The sequence below is a fragment of the Bombyx mandarina genome, chromosome 01 (assembly GCF_030267445.1).
Source record: "Bombyx mandarina strain Sakado chromosome 01, ASM3026744v2".
Lineage (NCBI taxonomy): Eukaryota > Metazoa > Arthropoda > Insecta > Lepidoptera > Bombycidae > Bombyx > Bombyx mandarina.
In genome coordinates, this window is record NC_143208.1 from 1,697,778 (window position 1) to 1,710,024 (window position 12,247).

The window sequence follows — 12,247 nt, forward strand, 5'->3', positions numbered from 1 at the left end:
CATCTGCTTTTATTCGAATATAATACGTCAAAAACTGTAGAAAATTCTCGATCATCCGTATGCGAATTAATATTGTAAAATCATTACATAAATAAAATAAATTTCTTTGACTTATTTATATTAGAAAAATTATCAAAAAAAAAACAGCTGTGTCAAATTTTCAAGGATCATGTACATACGTATAGGAGTGTCTTTATTCCTTAATAGTTTTTAAATGACTAAACAGATTTGGACGTATGGTGTAAAATGTACGCTAAAATCCTTACTTACATCATCCCAAGTGACTTCGACTATATTTTTCTTTTTTTGTTAGTTTATAAGGAGGGCAGTCGTTTTCTTAATTAGCTAGAAGGGTAGGAAACCCCACCGCCCACCCGATGATAAGCCTTTACCCAAGCCCATAGATAGAACAACATGAATGTCACTACCCATATTTGCTTAAGACAATACGGGCATATCATAAAAATTTGTTAGTCAAATTATTTCATTTAAAAACACTTCTAGATATAATCGCCTGAATCGGTCATTTACATATTTACAATTCTCGGAATCTCATCTCAATCTTTAGTATTATTGGAATTACTTCAATATAATCTTGTTGCAGCTGATTCACTGTCTTCAGAATGGGGAACTTGTTAAAATTATACATATAACTTTTTTTTTCCTCAATATTGTAAACCATAATAATTTGGGATTCCCTTATAACACGACATCCAAACGTTGACAAATCCGAATGTAGAAAACTAGCTTTATAATATGTCAACAAAATAATGTTATATATAAATAAAGAATAGAATAGAAGAACGTAGTAAAGTTTCGCGAAAATACCATTTAAAGCCATAGATAGATACAGTTGTAGACTTATTAGATAAATATTTAAATATTATATAGTATTTACAGCAAAAAGTTTGTTAGGTCGGTCTTCGTATTGGGGAGCGGTCGCGAGGCAGACCTTAGTTGAAGAAGAGATATCATTACTATCGTTTTTTTTTTAATTTGCAGCTGAAGTAAAGACCTCCGTTTTGGCATCTGAAAACTAAAGAGAAAACGGATTTCAATAACATTTAAATGTAGTATTATTACCGAGTTTTGGTTTATTTACTAAACTATATTGTGTTCTAGTTCTGTGTAATTTTTTTTTTAACTTTCTCACTTCTTGTCATAATTGTATGTATTATATTCGACATATTCGATGTATAAGACAAACGGTACGCGTGCAACTTGGTGCACGTGAATGAAGTGAAACTTCTTTTTCGATGTGTAGTTTTCTTCATTTTTCATCCTTAAATCAGATTGCTCTTGTAATTGGGTATGCTGTGTATAAGAGATGCGATATCTCCAACATTTATATATATATTTTGAATATTTATATAATATTTGGAATAATTCGTTTTGACATTTATTAAGTAAATTCAAATAAATCCTTTAGAATTTGAATTTATTTTTGTTCCTATCCATTAAATATGATTTTAATCAACAATTTTAACTATCTTTTTTTTTATTGCTTAGACGGGTGGACGAGCTCACAGCCCACCTGGTGTAAAGTGGTTACTGGAGCCCATAGATAACTACGACGTAAATGCGCCAGCCACCTTGAGATATAAGTTCTAAGGTCTCAATGATCTCAAGTATAGTTACAACGGCTGCCCCGCCCTTCAAACCGAAACGCATTATTAATTCACGGCAGACTGGGCGTTGATACCTACCCGTGAGGACTCACAAGAGTAAAACTACCACCAGTAAAAATTCGGTTACTTACCGTTTAGTTATTGAGCCAGTCCCAAGAGTCGTCGTCGCGACGCTTCTTCTTGATCGTTAGACTCTTGATGTCTGGCGGGGGGCTGGAAACACCCACTTGGGACAGATCGCGGGTGTCCAGGTTGTTGCGCGTGGCCACAGAGTCCTGCCATGGCTGGGTCTGCTCGTTCCTGAACACAGACACCGTATTTGTGATGTACCACCAGCCGACATCGAAGTAGATTTTTTTTAAGGGTTTTTATGACCTGGTTACTAAGACCTTTAAGTCGTATCTTATTTTAATTTATTTATATACTTATTTTTATGAAAAATGATAATATGGGGTGAAATGAAATGAGATGATATGGGATGAAATATAATCTCAGTAAAATGGTGGTCATTTACTGAGATTTTTTTCAGTGGACTTTTTGAAGGATCCCGTGAAGTTACGTCCAGCGGCTTTGTTTCATTTTCGCACATTTGTGCACTTTCACAGATATTAAAGTTAATAAACCACCGTTATTAGACATTTAAATCTGCACAAACACTGAATAGCCAAAATAAAACAAATCACACAACTTCACTTCTCGCGTTCCCGCCAAAAATTCCTCATCGAAGTAAAGTTCATCCATACTACCTGGAACCGCTGCGTTCATCCACAGGTCGTTTCCAGAGACCTTCTCTGCCACGTACCATCCGGCTATGGAATGAGCTCCCCTCCACGGTGTTTCCCGAGCACTATGACATGTCCTTCTTCAAACGAGGCTTGTGGAGAGTACTTAACGATTGACAGCGGCTTGGCTGTGTCCCTGGCATTGCTAAAGTCCACGAGCAACGGTAACCACCAAAACCAGACCGAAGAACGAATTAACATACGAAGGCACATTCCTCGGCCGACCTTAACTCCGAGTCAACTCACCACTGTGAATACGGCTCCGAAGTCGAGCTCTTCATAGCCCCGTAGCTCTGCGACTGATACGAGCCATAGTTGCTGGCGCGGCGCACATCAGTATTGCCGCCCAGCGAACTCCAACCGCCGCGATTATTAACCTAAAACACAAACATAATAACGGCCCGAACCTTACTAGAAAGAACAGAATGTGTAACCGATAATAGAAGTGAGTCAAGAGCATATCGACGCTTAAAAGGCAAACGTGACTAAGCGACAATAACTGCTTTGTACATAAATGATAGGCAACAACCATATTCGATGCGCAAAAAATATATATTTCTAAGTCTATTAAAATCATTTCAATCCTACAGCTAGATTCGTTAAAATAGATTTTTTTTCAGGTATTTTAACTTTAAATTAGGCTACTGTAAAGTTCACGCATTGTCGCTTAGTCGCGTTTGCCTTTCAAGCGTGGATATGATCATTCGGTTATAATTCAAAACGTCCCTGTGACGTAAGATGCAGTAGTATTCACTCATGCACACCTACCTCGAACGAGGCTCAGTCGCTTCTGACGTCAAACCCTAATGCAGTCGAATCAGCGAGCTTGTCTAGAAGAGCAAACAAACTCCAGTGCTGCCAGATTTTATGTCAAATATTAGTAGTAGCGGAAACAAAATCATGTTATCAAAAGCGAATTCATTCGGACTAAATGCTTTAAAGTTTTAAGTTTTTAAGCTAAACCAAACAAAATGTGTTAGTAAAATCTACGAAATGAAAGCTACATACGTTCTACGTCGTAACGCGTGCTCGTGATTAAAAGACTGGCGAAGCGTTTTAGCTCCCGAAATTTCGGACCATTCAGGTCGATTTATCTGGCAACACTGTACTCACCTTCTCCGTGACGGTTGTGGCCATTTCAGAGACCTTCTGCGTCGCAATACCTCCATAACGAACGGCGTGATCGGTGGCCGTCTTAGCTGCTTTACTGACAGAAGACGCGAATAATGACCACCCCTGCAAATACATAGTCAGCGTACATAGAAAGGGAGGGGAGAGGGACAGCGATAGATTTAGAGAGAGATAGAGGACGACAAGATAGTATCACATTCGTTTTCGAAAAAGGAATAAATAAATTAAATTATTGCCAATTCGAAAACAATACGCATTTTGTTGCGATAAAAAGTCAAAGATTGAAAGAATATTGGATGCAAACCAAAAGAATACATAATATTAACAAATCAAAAATTAAAATTGACTGTGTAATGTGTGAAACTGTTCTGTGTTTAGATAATGTACATTAAATAATTCGAAATCGGATTTCTTTAACAAACACTCAATCCTAACTATCAAGATCCAATATTTAAAGTTTATTCACTTAACTGTAAATCTATAGATTAATGAACATATTCAAGATATATAAATTAACAACGCGACTGAATCAGATTAAAACTAATGTGAAATCACTTAACCCTTTGAAGCAATTATGTCGATTTCTGTTACTAAGCGTCTGGATTGCCTAAACTTGGCTTCTTTTGTTTGTTAATGTATGTTTTAGTCTTTTAGGTGTCTTAGAAATAGATTCTTTCTCAGTATCTTCGAGTTCGTCTTTCCCAGAGTCTACTATATACTCTGACGCCTTAGTAACAGAAATCGACATAATTATTTCAGTGCGTCACACAGGGCAACGGTGACCTAAATTGCAGTGAAAGGGTTAATCATATTAAAATTAGATACATTAAGAAACTATCAAAACTAGTGGTCCCGCAGTAGTCGGAATTCGACTAAAATTAATTTAAATTATAAGTTTGAACATTATCATGGTTCTGTTGTCAAAGACTATTAAACTTCTATAATTTTTTACAGATTTCGGATTACAGATTTCGACAAGACTACACTTTAGACAAACATTATTAATCTATTCTCAATTTGACCACACACTATAAGCAGTAAGAAAAGTTTGACAATCAACAAATAGTATGCATGCGTGTGCGTGTCAAATACATGATAGTGTGTGTAATGTTTTTTATTGATTTAATGTTGGTATTTATACATAATAAAAAAAAATTAGCATTCTGCACTCCTTCTCTATATTCTCGATAAGTGTGGGAAATTTCATACTCCTCCGTCCGCGCAATTTACGTAAAAAGGGGTACAAAATTTTTGCTTCACGTATTAATATATCAAAATAGTTTTGTCCTTAATTAAATCACAGCTGCAGATAACATTGACTGCTAGTGAAGTGGAGCTCTGTGATAATTATAAACTAATTCGACTGTAAGGTTATAAAGTCGTTGATTATAATAGACATTGAAAGATTTAAAAGTTAAAATAGACTTGAGGAAAAAAAAATTAAAAACTTTCATGTTTAAAAAAAAACTATGTTATTTCATTATGTTAAGTTAGTATTAAGTATATTATAAATTAGTATTTTAAGAATGAAACTTTAAAAAAATTCGCATTCATAGATAAGATTATCGTACTAAATCATAAGTATATCCTGTATTTTTGTGATATTTTAATTACGATACGATTCTACAACAAGACTTAGAATTCATTTCAAAGCTAAAATTTAATTATATTAAACAAACAGTTTCAATGTTTAAAATAATACTAAATGTTAAAAAAATGTATATTTGTATCAGAATTTAAAAAAATATCTTTTAATATTTATTTCATTGTCAAATGTTTTGTTCTGTTAGTCTGTGATTGTTTAAATTAAAAACATAGTATATAACTAAAATAGTAAAAAAAAACACATTACGCATGGGTTTTAAAAAAAAAACACCGATAAAGTATAAACAGCGACATAACGAAATAACATTTTGTTTATACCTATATACGTCAGTGTCACGTAGCTCCGTCGCACGCTGTTAAGACTTTCATTTCAAAACTCGAAAATTTAATTTTGCCCCGGACAATCTTGACCACACACACCCAACGAACAGAATCAGAGAATATATATATAAGTATACATACTTCAATGCACACGAAAATCGAAAATATTATAAAATCAGAACACAAAGGTACAACAAACAGATTTATCGCTAAAAAGCGTCCTCTTCCAAACAAACATAGTGATTATGCAAAGCATGGATAAATATATAGGGGAGTAATATTACTTCTATTTGGATCAAACACTTCAAATATGTATTAAACAAATAAAATAGTATATTTAATTAATGAATCTAATTTTACACACACACACACACGCGCGCACACAATAAAACTATTTATGTGTATATAACTATATATGTACATATTTTATACTACAACGTAAATTAAATCAGGCTTGTAAAATTCAAGATATGTGTTCCAGCAGCCGTGTTTAGCAGTTAATGGATAATATTTATATTGAAGGTTTTTTATTTAATATTGTAAAGTTTCGGACGATGACTAGTGATGATTTATTTGCAGCCGTACCCAGGGCACGCGAAAAAAAAATATACCGATGGGAAACTAGTATTCATTTACTGAGCTAAACGTACGCTTATCGATTTTGTAAGTTCATTTGTGACGACATCACTTGGAAACGGTTATGACGATTTGTTGAATTTATTATTCGAAATATTCGAAAATTTCTAGGCCAAGGTTAATTAGAAAATAAAATATTAAAATCACAGCGAAGCACGACCGTATTTTACTAATAATTAATTAATTTTTAAATAGGATTCTTTATAGTCATTGTCTCCTAAGATTTCATGTCGCAATAAATCATAGTGGATATCCCAAACATAAAATATTCTTTTAGAAGCGTACCGTGTGTATAAATATGCTTTTTTTTCCTGTATAAATTTATCAGTTTAATCGAGAATTGATAGTCATTAACTATCGTGGAATTAAATGCTTCTCAATATTTAAATGATTGTATTTTCATGAATTAATCCGTGTAAATTAAAAAGTTACAGGTCAAGTTCACTACTGACGATAACGACAAATTTTAAAAACAATAAAAGCTTAATAAATATTAATTTGTATAATTTACTATCTCCTGTAAGTAGTTAGTTGTGATTGTTCTGAATATGTACGTAGGTACATATTAGCGTATGTGTATATATAATAGATCTTTTCCTATGAAGTTGCCGTTTTAGAATACCGGCCATTTGAAACGTAATTTATGTATGGCTGGCAATAAATTCTAAATTCATCAGAATTTTATTTCAAAAATATACGAATTCCCTTTTCAAATTCAAAATGTTTTTGTTTTCACTGCATTTGTACATTTTTTTATTAATTAGGACATGATAAAAATACTGATTAGTACTAAATACTAAGTAATTATGGAAGAGGAGTTTCGTGGCGGTAGCAAGGGTGACATTAGCTCGCGAATCTCTGACCAGTCTTGGTAAATCACTCGTTCCCGCTGCTCACGACACGACCACGCACGACCTAATGCGGCACAATAGACGATTTCTAAGCTACAACAACTAGGGTTGGAAGTTTTGACTCATCCACCGTGCTCACCGGACCTTGCGTCCACAGACTTCTATTTTCCCCAAAGTTCTGATAACTTCATGGCAGGGAAGAATTCTATATTCGAATAGACACTGACGGACATTGTGTACAAAAAAAAATTGGATTTGCAATTTTGTTATTATTATTATTAATACTTTATTTCAGTTTTTTTTTTTTTTTAAAACCATAACATTTTGTCTGTAGTAATTACTTATATCTATGTTAGTAACTTAAAAAAATCTAACACATAACTAAGAAAAATTCTATATTCTTTATTAGAATAGACATTGACAGACATTTTGTACTGACAAAAGGTCTTTGAAGTGTTTGTTGGCTCATGCACACCCGACTTCTTCAAGAAGGGCACTGAAAAATTACTACTACGCGTGCATACGATACAGTGGCTGAATATTTTGATTGATAGAAATAAAAAACTATTTATAAAACACAGACTTTAACTTTCTGTATACTATACGGTAATTTCATAGATAAAGATCTAGTATATATATTTGAGATTTTTCTCCATTCGTCTCAGTTTCTCGTTAATGAAAATGGTATACCCTAACACCAACTTAATGTAATTAGTATTAGTTTTGTAAGATCTATTGTCATATATGAGTTCTGGTCACTTGAAATAAATATACTATTATAATTGTTGATCATGTATTAGATTGCAATTTCCTTTGGCTCCCACGACTATAAATGTTTTCTACAACCAATAAATTCTCATTCGGGTGTGTGTTATATACTTTTCCTTTTCCTTTTTAATTCTATTTACCTCTTATATGATAATTTGATTTATGTCGCAGTAAATAATCTGTCGCGATTATTTTATTGTTATTATGATTAAAAACGAAACGACCATCAGTATATAAAAACACAAGCATTCCAAGTTTCAAGAGCTATAGCTTCCTAATAATAGGTGAATAATAGGTGATAAAACGAATTCTTGTTTTGACATTTATAAAGTAAATTCAAATAAATCATTTAGAATTTGAATTTATTTTTGTTCCTATCCATTAAATATGATTTTAATTAATACTTTTAACTATCTTCGTAGACTTCTGTGCTTGTCTACTACACTAGTGAAAGTGAACTGCTCTGCGCTAGTGACTCCATAATATATAATTTCTTAAATTGTAATGTTTAACAAACATTTTTTTTTTTTTTGTTGCTTAGACGGGTGGACGAGCTCACAGCACACCTGGTGTTAAGTGGTTACTGGAGCCCATAGACATCTACGACGTAAATGGCCACCCACCTTGAGATATGAGTTCTAAGTTCTCAAGTATAGTTACAACGGCTGCCTCGCCCTCCAAATCGAAACGCGTTACTGCTACACGGCAGAAATAGGCATGGTGGTGGAACCGAACCGCGCGGACTCGCAAGAGGTCCTACCACCAGTAAATAGGCAGGGAAAAAAATTAAATTCTCAGCACATAAGTTTTTTTTATAGTAAACCTTGATGCTGTCTTGTGAGTTTGTGTCACGTCAATCAGATCGATTAAAACTAATAATAGAACACTAGATAACGTACAGAGACTTCGTCGCATTATAACACGTAAGTAAAACTCGATTGTAAACATTTAGGACGTTTGAACTATCGCCTTGTTGAAGTACTTTATCAGAGGATTTGTGGTGTTTATTATATGGACCGTTTATTTTGAAAGTGGTGTAAGTCCATTTTCTTTTGTTTCGAGAAAATTAAAGGTTACTATATTTGTTGATTTAAAAATACAGGCAAATCATATTATGAGGTCTGGCTATGCCACCTACCTCTGTCAATTGGACTTATACCACTGTCATAATCGATGATTATGCAATTTAATTTCCCGACCGATTTTAATTTGTACAAAACATGGGATTTTTTTGAGAAATTAAACACGGACTAATTACATATAAAAATTTTACATTAAATTAAGCATGAATTACGTGATAACTCATTTTTCTCAAAAATGGACTTACACCACTTTCAAAATAAACGGTCCATATGTTGTACGGTGCTGTCGCTATCTGGTGGCTTTTGTGTCGCCCACGAGACGTACCGAAGCGAGAGTCGCGAGCGTGTTGTCGACGACCTCGCTCCCGCTGTGCATCGGCGACATCGGAGTCGAGTGCGATTGCTTTGGGGAGTTACCGAAGCCGGTGTAGCGGCCGCTTCCATACTCGCTGCTGTCAAATTACAGAAATAAAAAAAAACATCAGTCAAAATTATACTAATTAACAACATAAATTGTACTATGGGAACCATAGAATTTTAAATATACTAGTGGTCGAAATTCGATTATAATTAATTGAAATTATAAGTTTGAACATTATTATGGTTCTATTGTCAAAGACTATTAATTTAATAAGCTTCTATAATCCAAGATTTCGCCAAGACTACACTTTAGACAAATATTAACAAAGACAAACAATATTTAATCTATTCTCAATTTGACCATAGACTTTAATAAGAAAACTTTGACAATAAACAAATAATATGCATGCGTATGTGTGTGTCAAATACATGGTAGTGTGTGTAATGTTTTCTTTATTGATTTAATGTATCTTTTATGCATTATTTTAATAAAATATTAGCATTAATGCCCTCCTTTTCTATATTCTTTATAAGTGTGGAAACTTTCATACTTCTAAGTCCACGCAATTTTCGTAAAAAGAGGTACAAAGTTTTTGCTTCTCGTATTAAATAGACACATATGTGGCGGTAGCCATAATTGAATATAGGATATTTGACAGATGTTTGAATCTCGTTAACAACATTTTCAAGATAAGTTTGCATTTAAGACAAGTTCCGAAAAATAACATCCACAACTATTATTGTCAGTTGGTCTATCGAGCAATTTCACCCGATCGACAGAAGATCTTCTCTTTGTCGCAAACCCCAAACTTCATCAGTTTCTTGACTGTGGTATTAGTATTTTATTTAAATGCAGAATAAACCGATTACCAATTGAACGATTTAATCATTTTCAAAGACAACCGAAGACTGCTTTAGCTTGAAAAAAATATCTTTCATTTCACTTTAAATTTTTATTTATTTATTTATGACACTTCATGTAAAATTTACATTGGCTGACTTAATGCCTGAGGCATTCTCTACCAGTCAACCAAAGGTAGTGCAGAGTAAATAGTCTTAGATGCAATGAAATTTATATTATTATAAATTACCAATACATACACAAATATATGTATATAGTATACATATATAAACACAATCACATATACATACATACATACATATAATAGTTTATACAGTAATAAAGGGAATATAAATTATGGCGTATCACAATACGTCATCTCTAAATTATTGAGTTTTCAAACATGAAACCCAACAAACACTTACCGGTTAACCTTTAAGATGATCGAAACGGTGCATTCGAACGTGAATGCAAACAAACTAACTACATCGACATCTTGACTCATTTCCCATTCAGCTTCCTGCCGCTCGGAACGATCGGAAATCAATTTCCTACCTATCCAGTAGTCGAGTGCTTCCTACGTCAAGGACGATTCGAGTGGAATGGTTGTTTAATTAAGAATTCATGCTACGAAAAGCTTACAACGATATTTTACTGCGCTTCTGTTATTAGTAGCACACGTGAATACGATCTATTATCCTATATTTAGCTGGAATGCAATATTGACTGTCGAGGTTGAAGAAAATAGGCGAATTGTGTACCAAGACCTTTTTTTTATCCTACCTAATCTGATAGCCTTGAGAGGCTATTTCAGCGTAACCTTAACTAGTAGGTAAGCTCACGGGGCTCAAACCTGACGACGTTGCTAACACGAACCTTAACAAGAGTCATGCTTCGCGGAATCTACCACCGGATTGGAAACGCGACCCACTGAGAAGATCCGGCGAGAAACTTAGTGGGCTGTGTCTGTGGGTTAATTTACACGCGAGCCCTTCGTCGCAAGCGAGGGGTTCGACGAGAACGATGACCGGTGCTTGAGGTACCTAAAAGCACCGTTAGTAGATCGGGAGTACCAAGACCAAAAACCTTTATCAAGAACATTTTATTGCTTTAAAATCTATGTTCCTTTGGTATATTTGAAACGAAAGAAATATGTTGCTGTTCAAGTCAGAAACTCAACAACCGAATTCGGAATTCGAAATAAAAGAGGAACTTTACCCTGAAACATATAAATGGCCAAACATAATTTACTTACTGGTAGCTAATGTTGTTATCAGATCCACTTGTCGGCAGCGTGTTGTCCGAAGAGTAGAAGTCGCGAGACTGGAGCCACTCCTGAGGCTTCTCGATCGTCTCGGGCTTGTAATCCGATGGACTCCACGGGCGGCCTTCAGCTAAAGCCGCGATCTGTAATATCAGGCACATGGGTGCGTGAGGGCAACTTATTAAAAACTAGCCGGACTCGCCCGCTTCGCTGGGCATTTAAAATTAACATTATTATTTATTATCATTATTATTAGGGAGTCCAACACTCATATAAATGTAGAATAGGGTTCGCAGCGCATAAAATAAAACTTCCCCTGATCCAAAATCCTCTTTTCTAATAATAATTAATAATTAACACTTTTATTACGTCTTGCTCATTTTTCAACCGTCCTCGCCATATTTCAATTCTCTGTCATTCTGTCTGTCATTCTCTTCTCTCTTTCTTTCCGTTTTCTCTCACTCACATCAGAACACTCCGTTTCACACTCTTCATACGTTCCGCACTTACCAATCCTGCATAAATATTAGCCTATCCATTAAGTACATGTATTTTCTACATGGATACCAAGTTTCAAGTCAATCGGATGCATGCTTCAGTAGTTATAACGGAACATCCGTAAAAACCACAGTAGATTTATATATTACTAGCGACCCGCCCTCGCTTCGCTTCGGAAACATTAAAACACACATGAAACCAAAAAAAAAAAATAAAAAAAAATAGCCTATGTTCATCAGGGACAATGTCGGCTTCTAATGGAAAAAGAATTTTTCAAATCGGTCCAATAGTTTCGGAGCCTATTCGAAACAAACAAACAAACAAATCTTTCCTCTTTATAATATTAGTATAAATGTTATTCCTTCACCGTGGAAGTTAATCGTGAACATTTGTTGAGTACGTATTTCATTAGAAAAATTGGTACCCGCCTGCGGGATTCAAACACCGGTGCATCGCTTCAACACGAATGCACCGGACGTC

General features: G+C 34.4%; 1 protein-coding gene across 2 annotated transcripts in view; it reads right to left on the bottom strand.

Annotated features, from left to right (window-relative positions):
* Positions 1-295: 295 nt before the first annotated feature.
* Positions 296-12,247, bottom strand: part of ArfGAP1 (ADP-ribosylation factor GTPase-activating protein 1) — a 29,608-nt gene continuing 17,656 nt past the window's right edge. The window contains exons 4-9 of one of the 2 annotated variants that reach the window (XM_089740344.1): positions 11,261-11,412; positions 9,130-9,256; positions 3,524-3,646; positions 2,657-2,787; positions 1,760-1,928; positions 296-1,036 (exon numbers count right to left, since the gene is read on the bottom strand). In XM_089740344.1, the coding sequence (XP_089596470.1) occupies positions 1,763-1,928; positions 2,657-2,787; positions 3,524-3,646; positions 9,130-9,256; positions 11,261-11,412 (699 nt within the window). In that variant the 3' untranslated portion in view covers positions 296-1,036; positions 1,760-1,762. The remainder of the gene's footprint in view (positions 1,037-1,759; positions 1,929-2,656; positions 2,788-3,523; positions 3,647-9,129; positions 9,257-11,260; positions 11,413-12,247) is intronic. The other variant, XM_028177112.2, reaches the window with a different exon arrangement.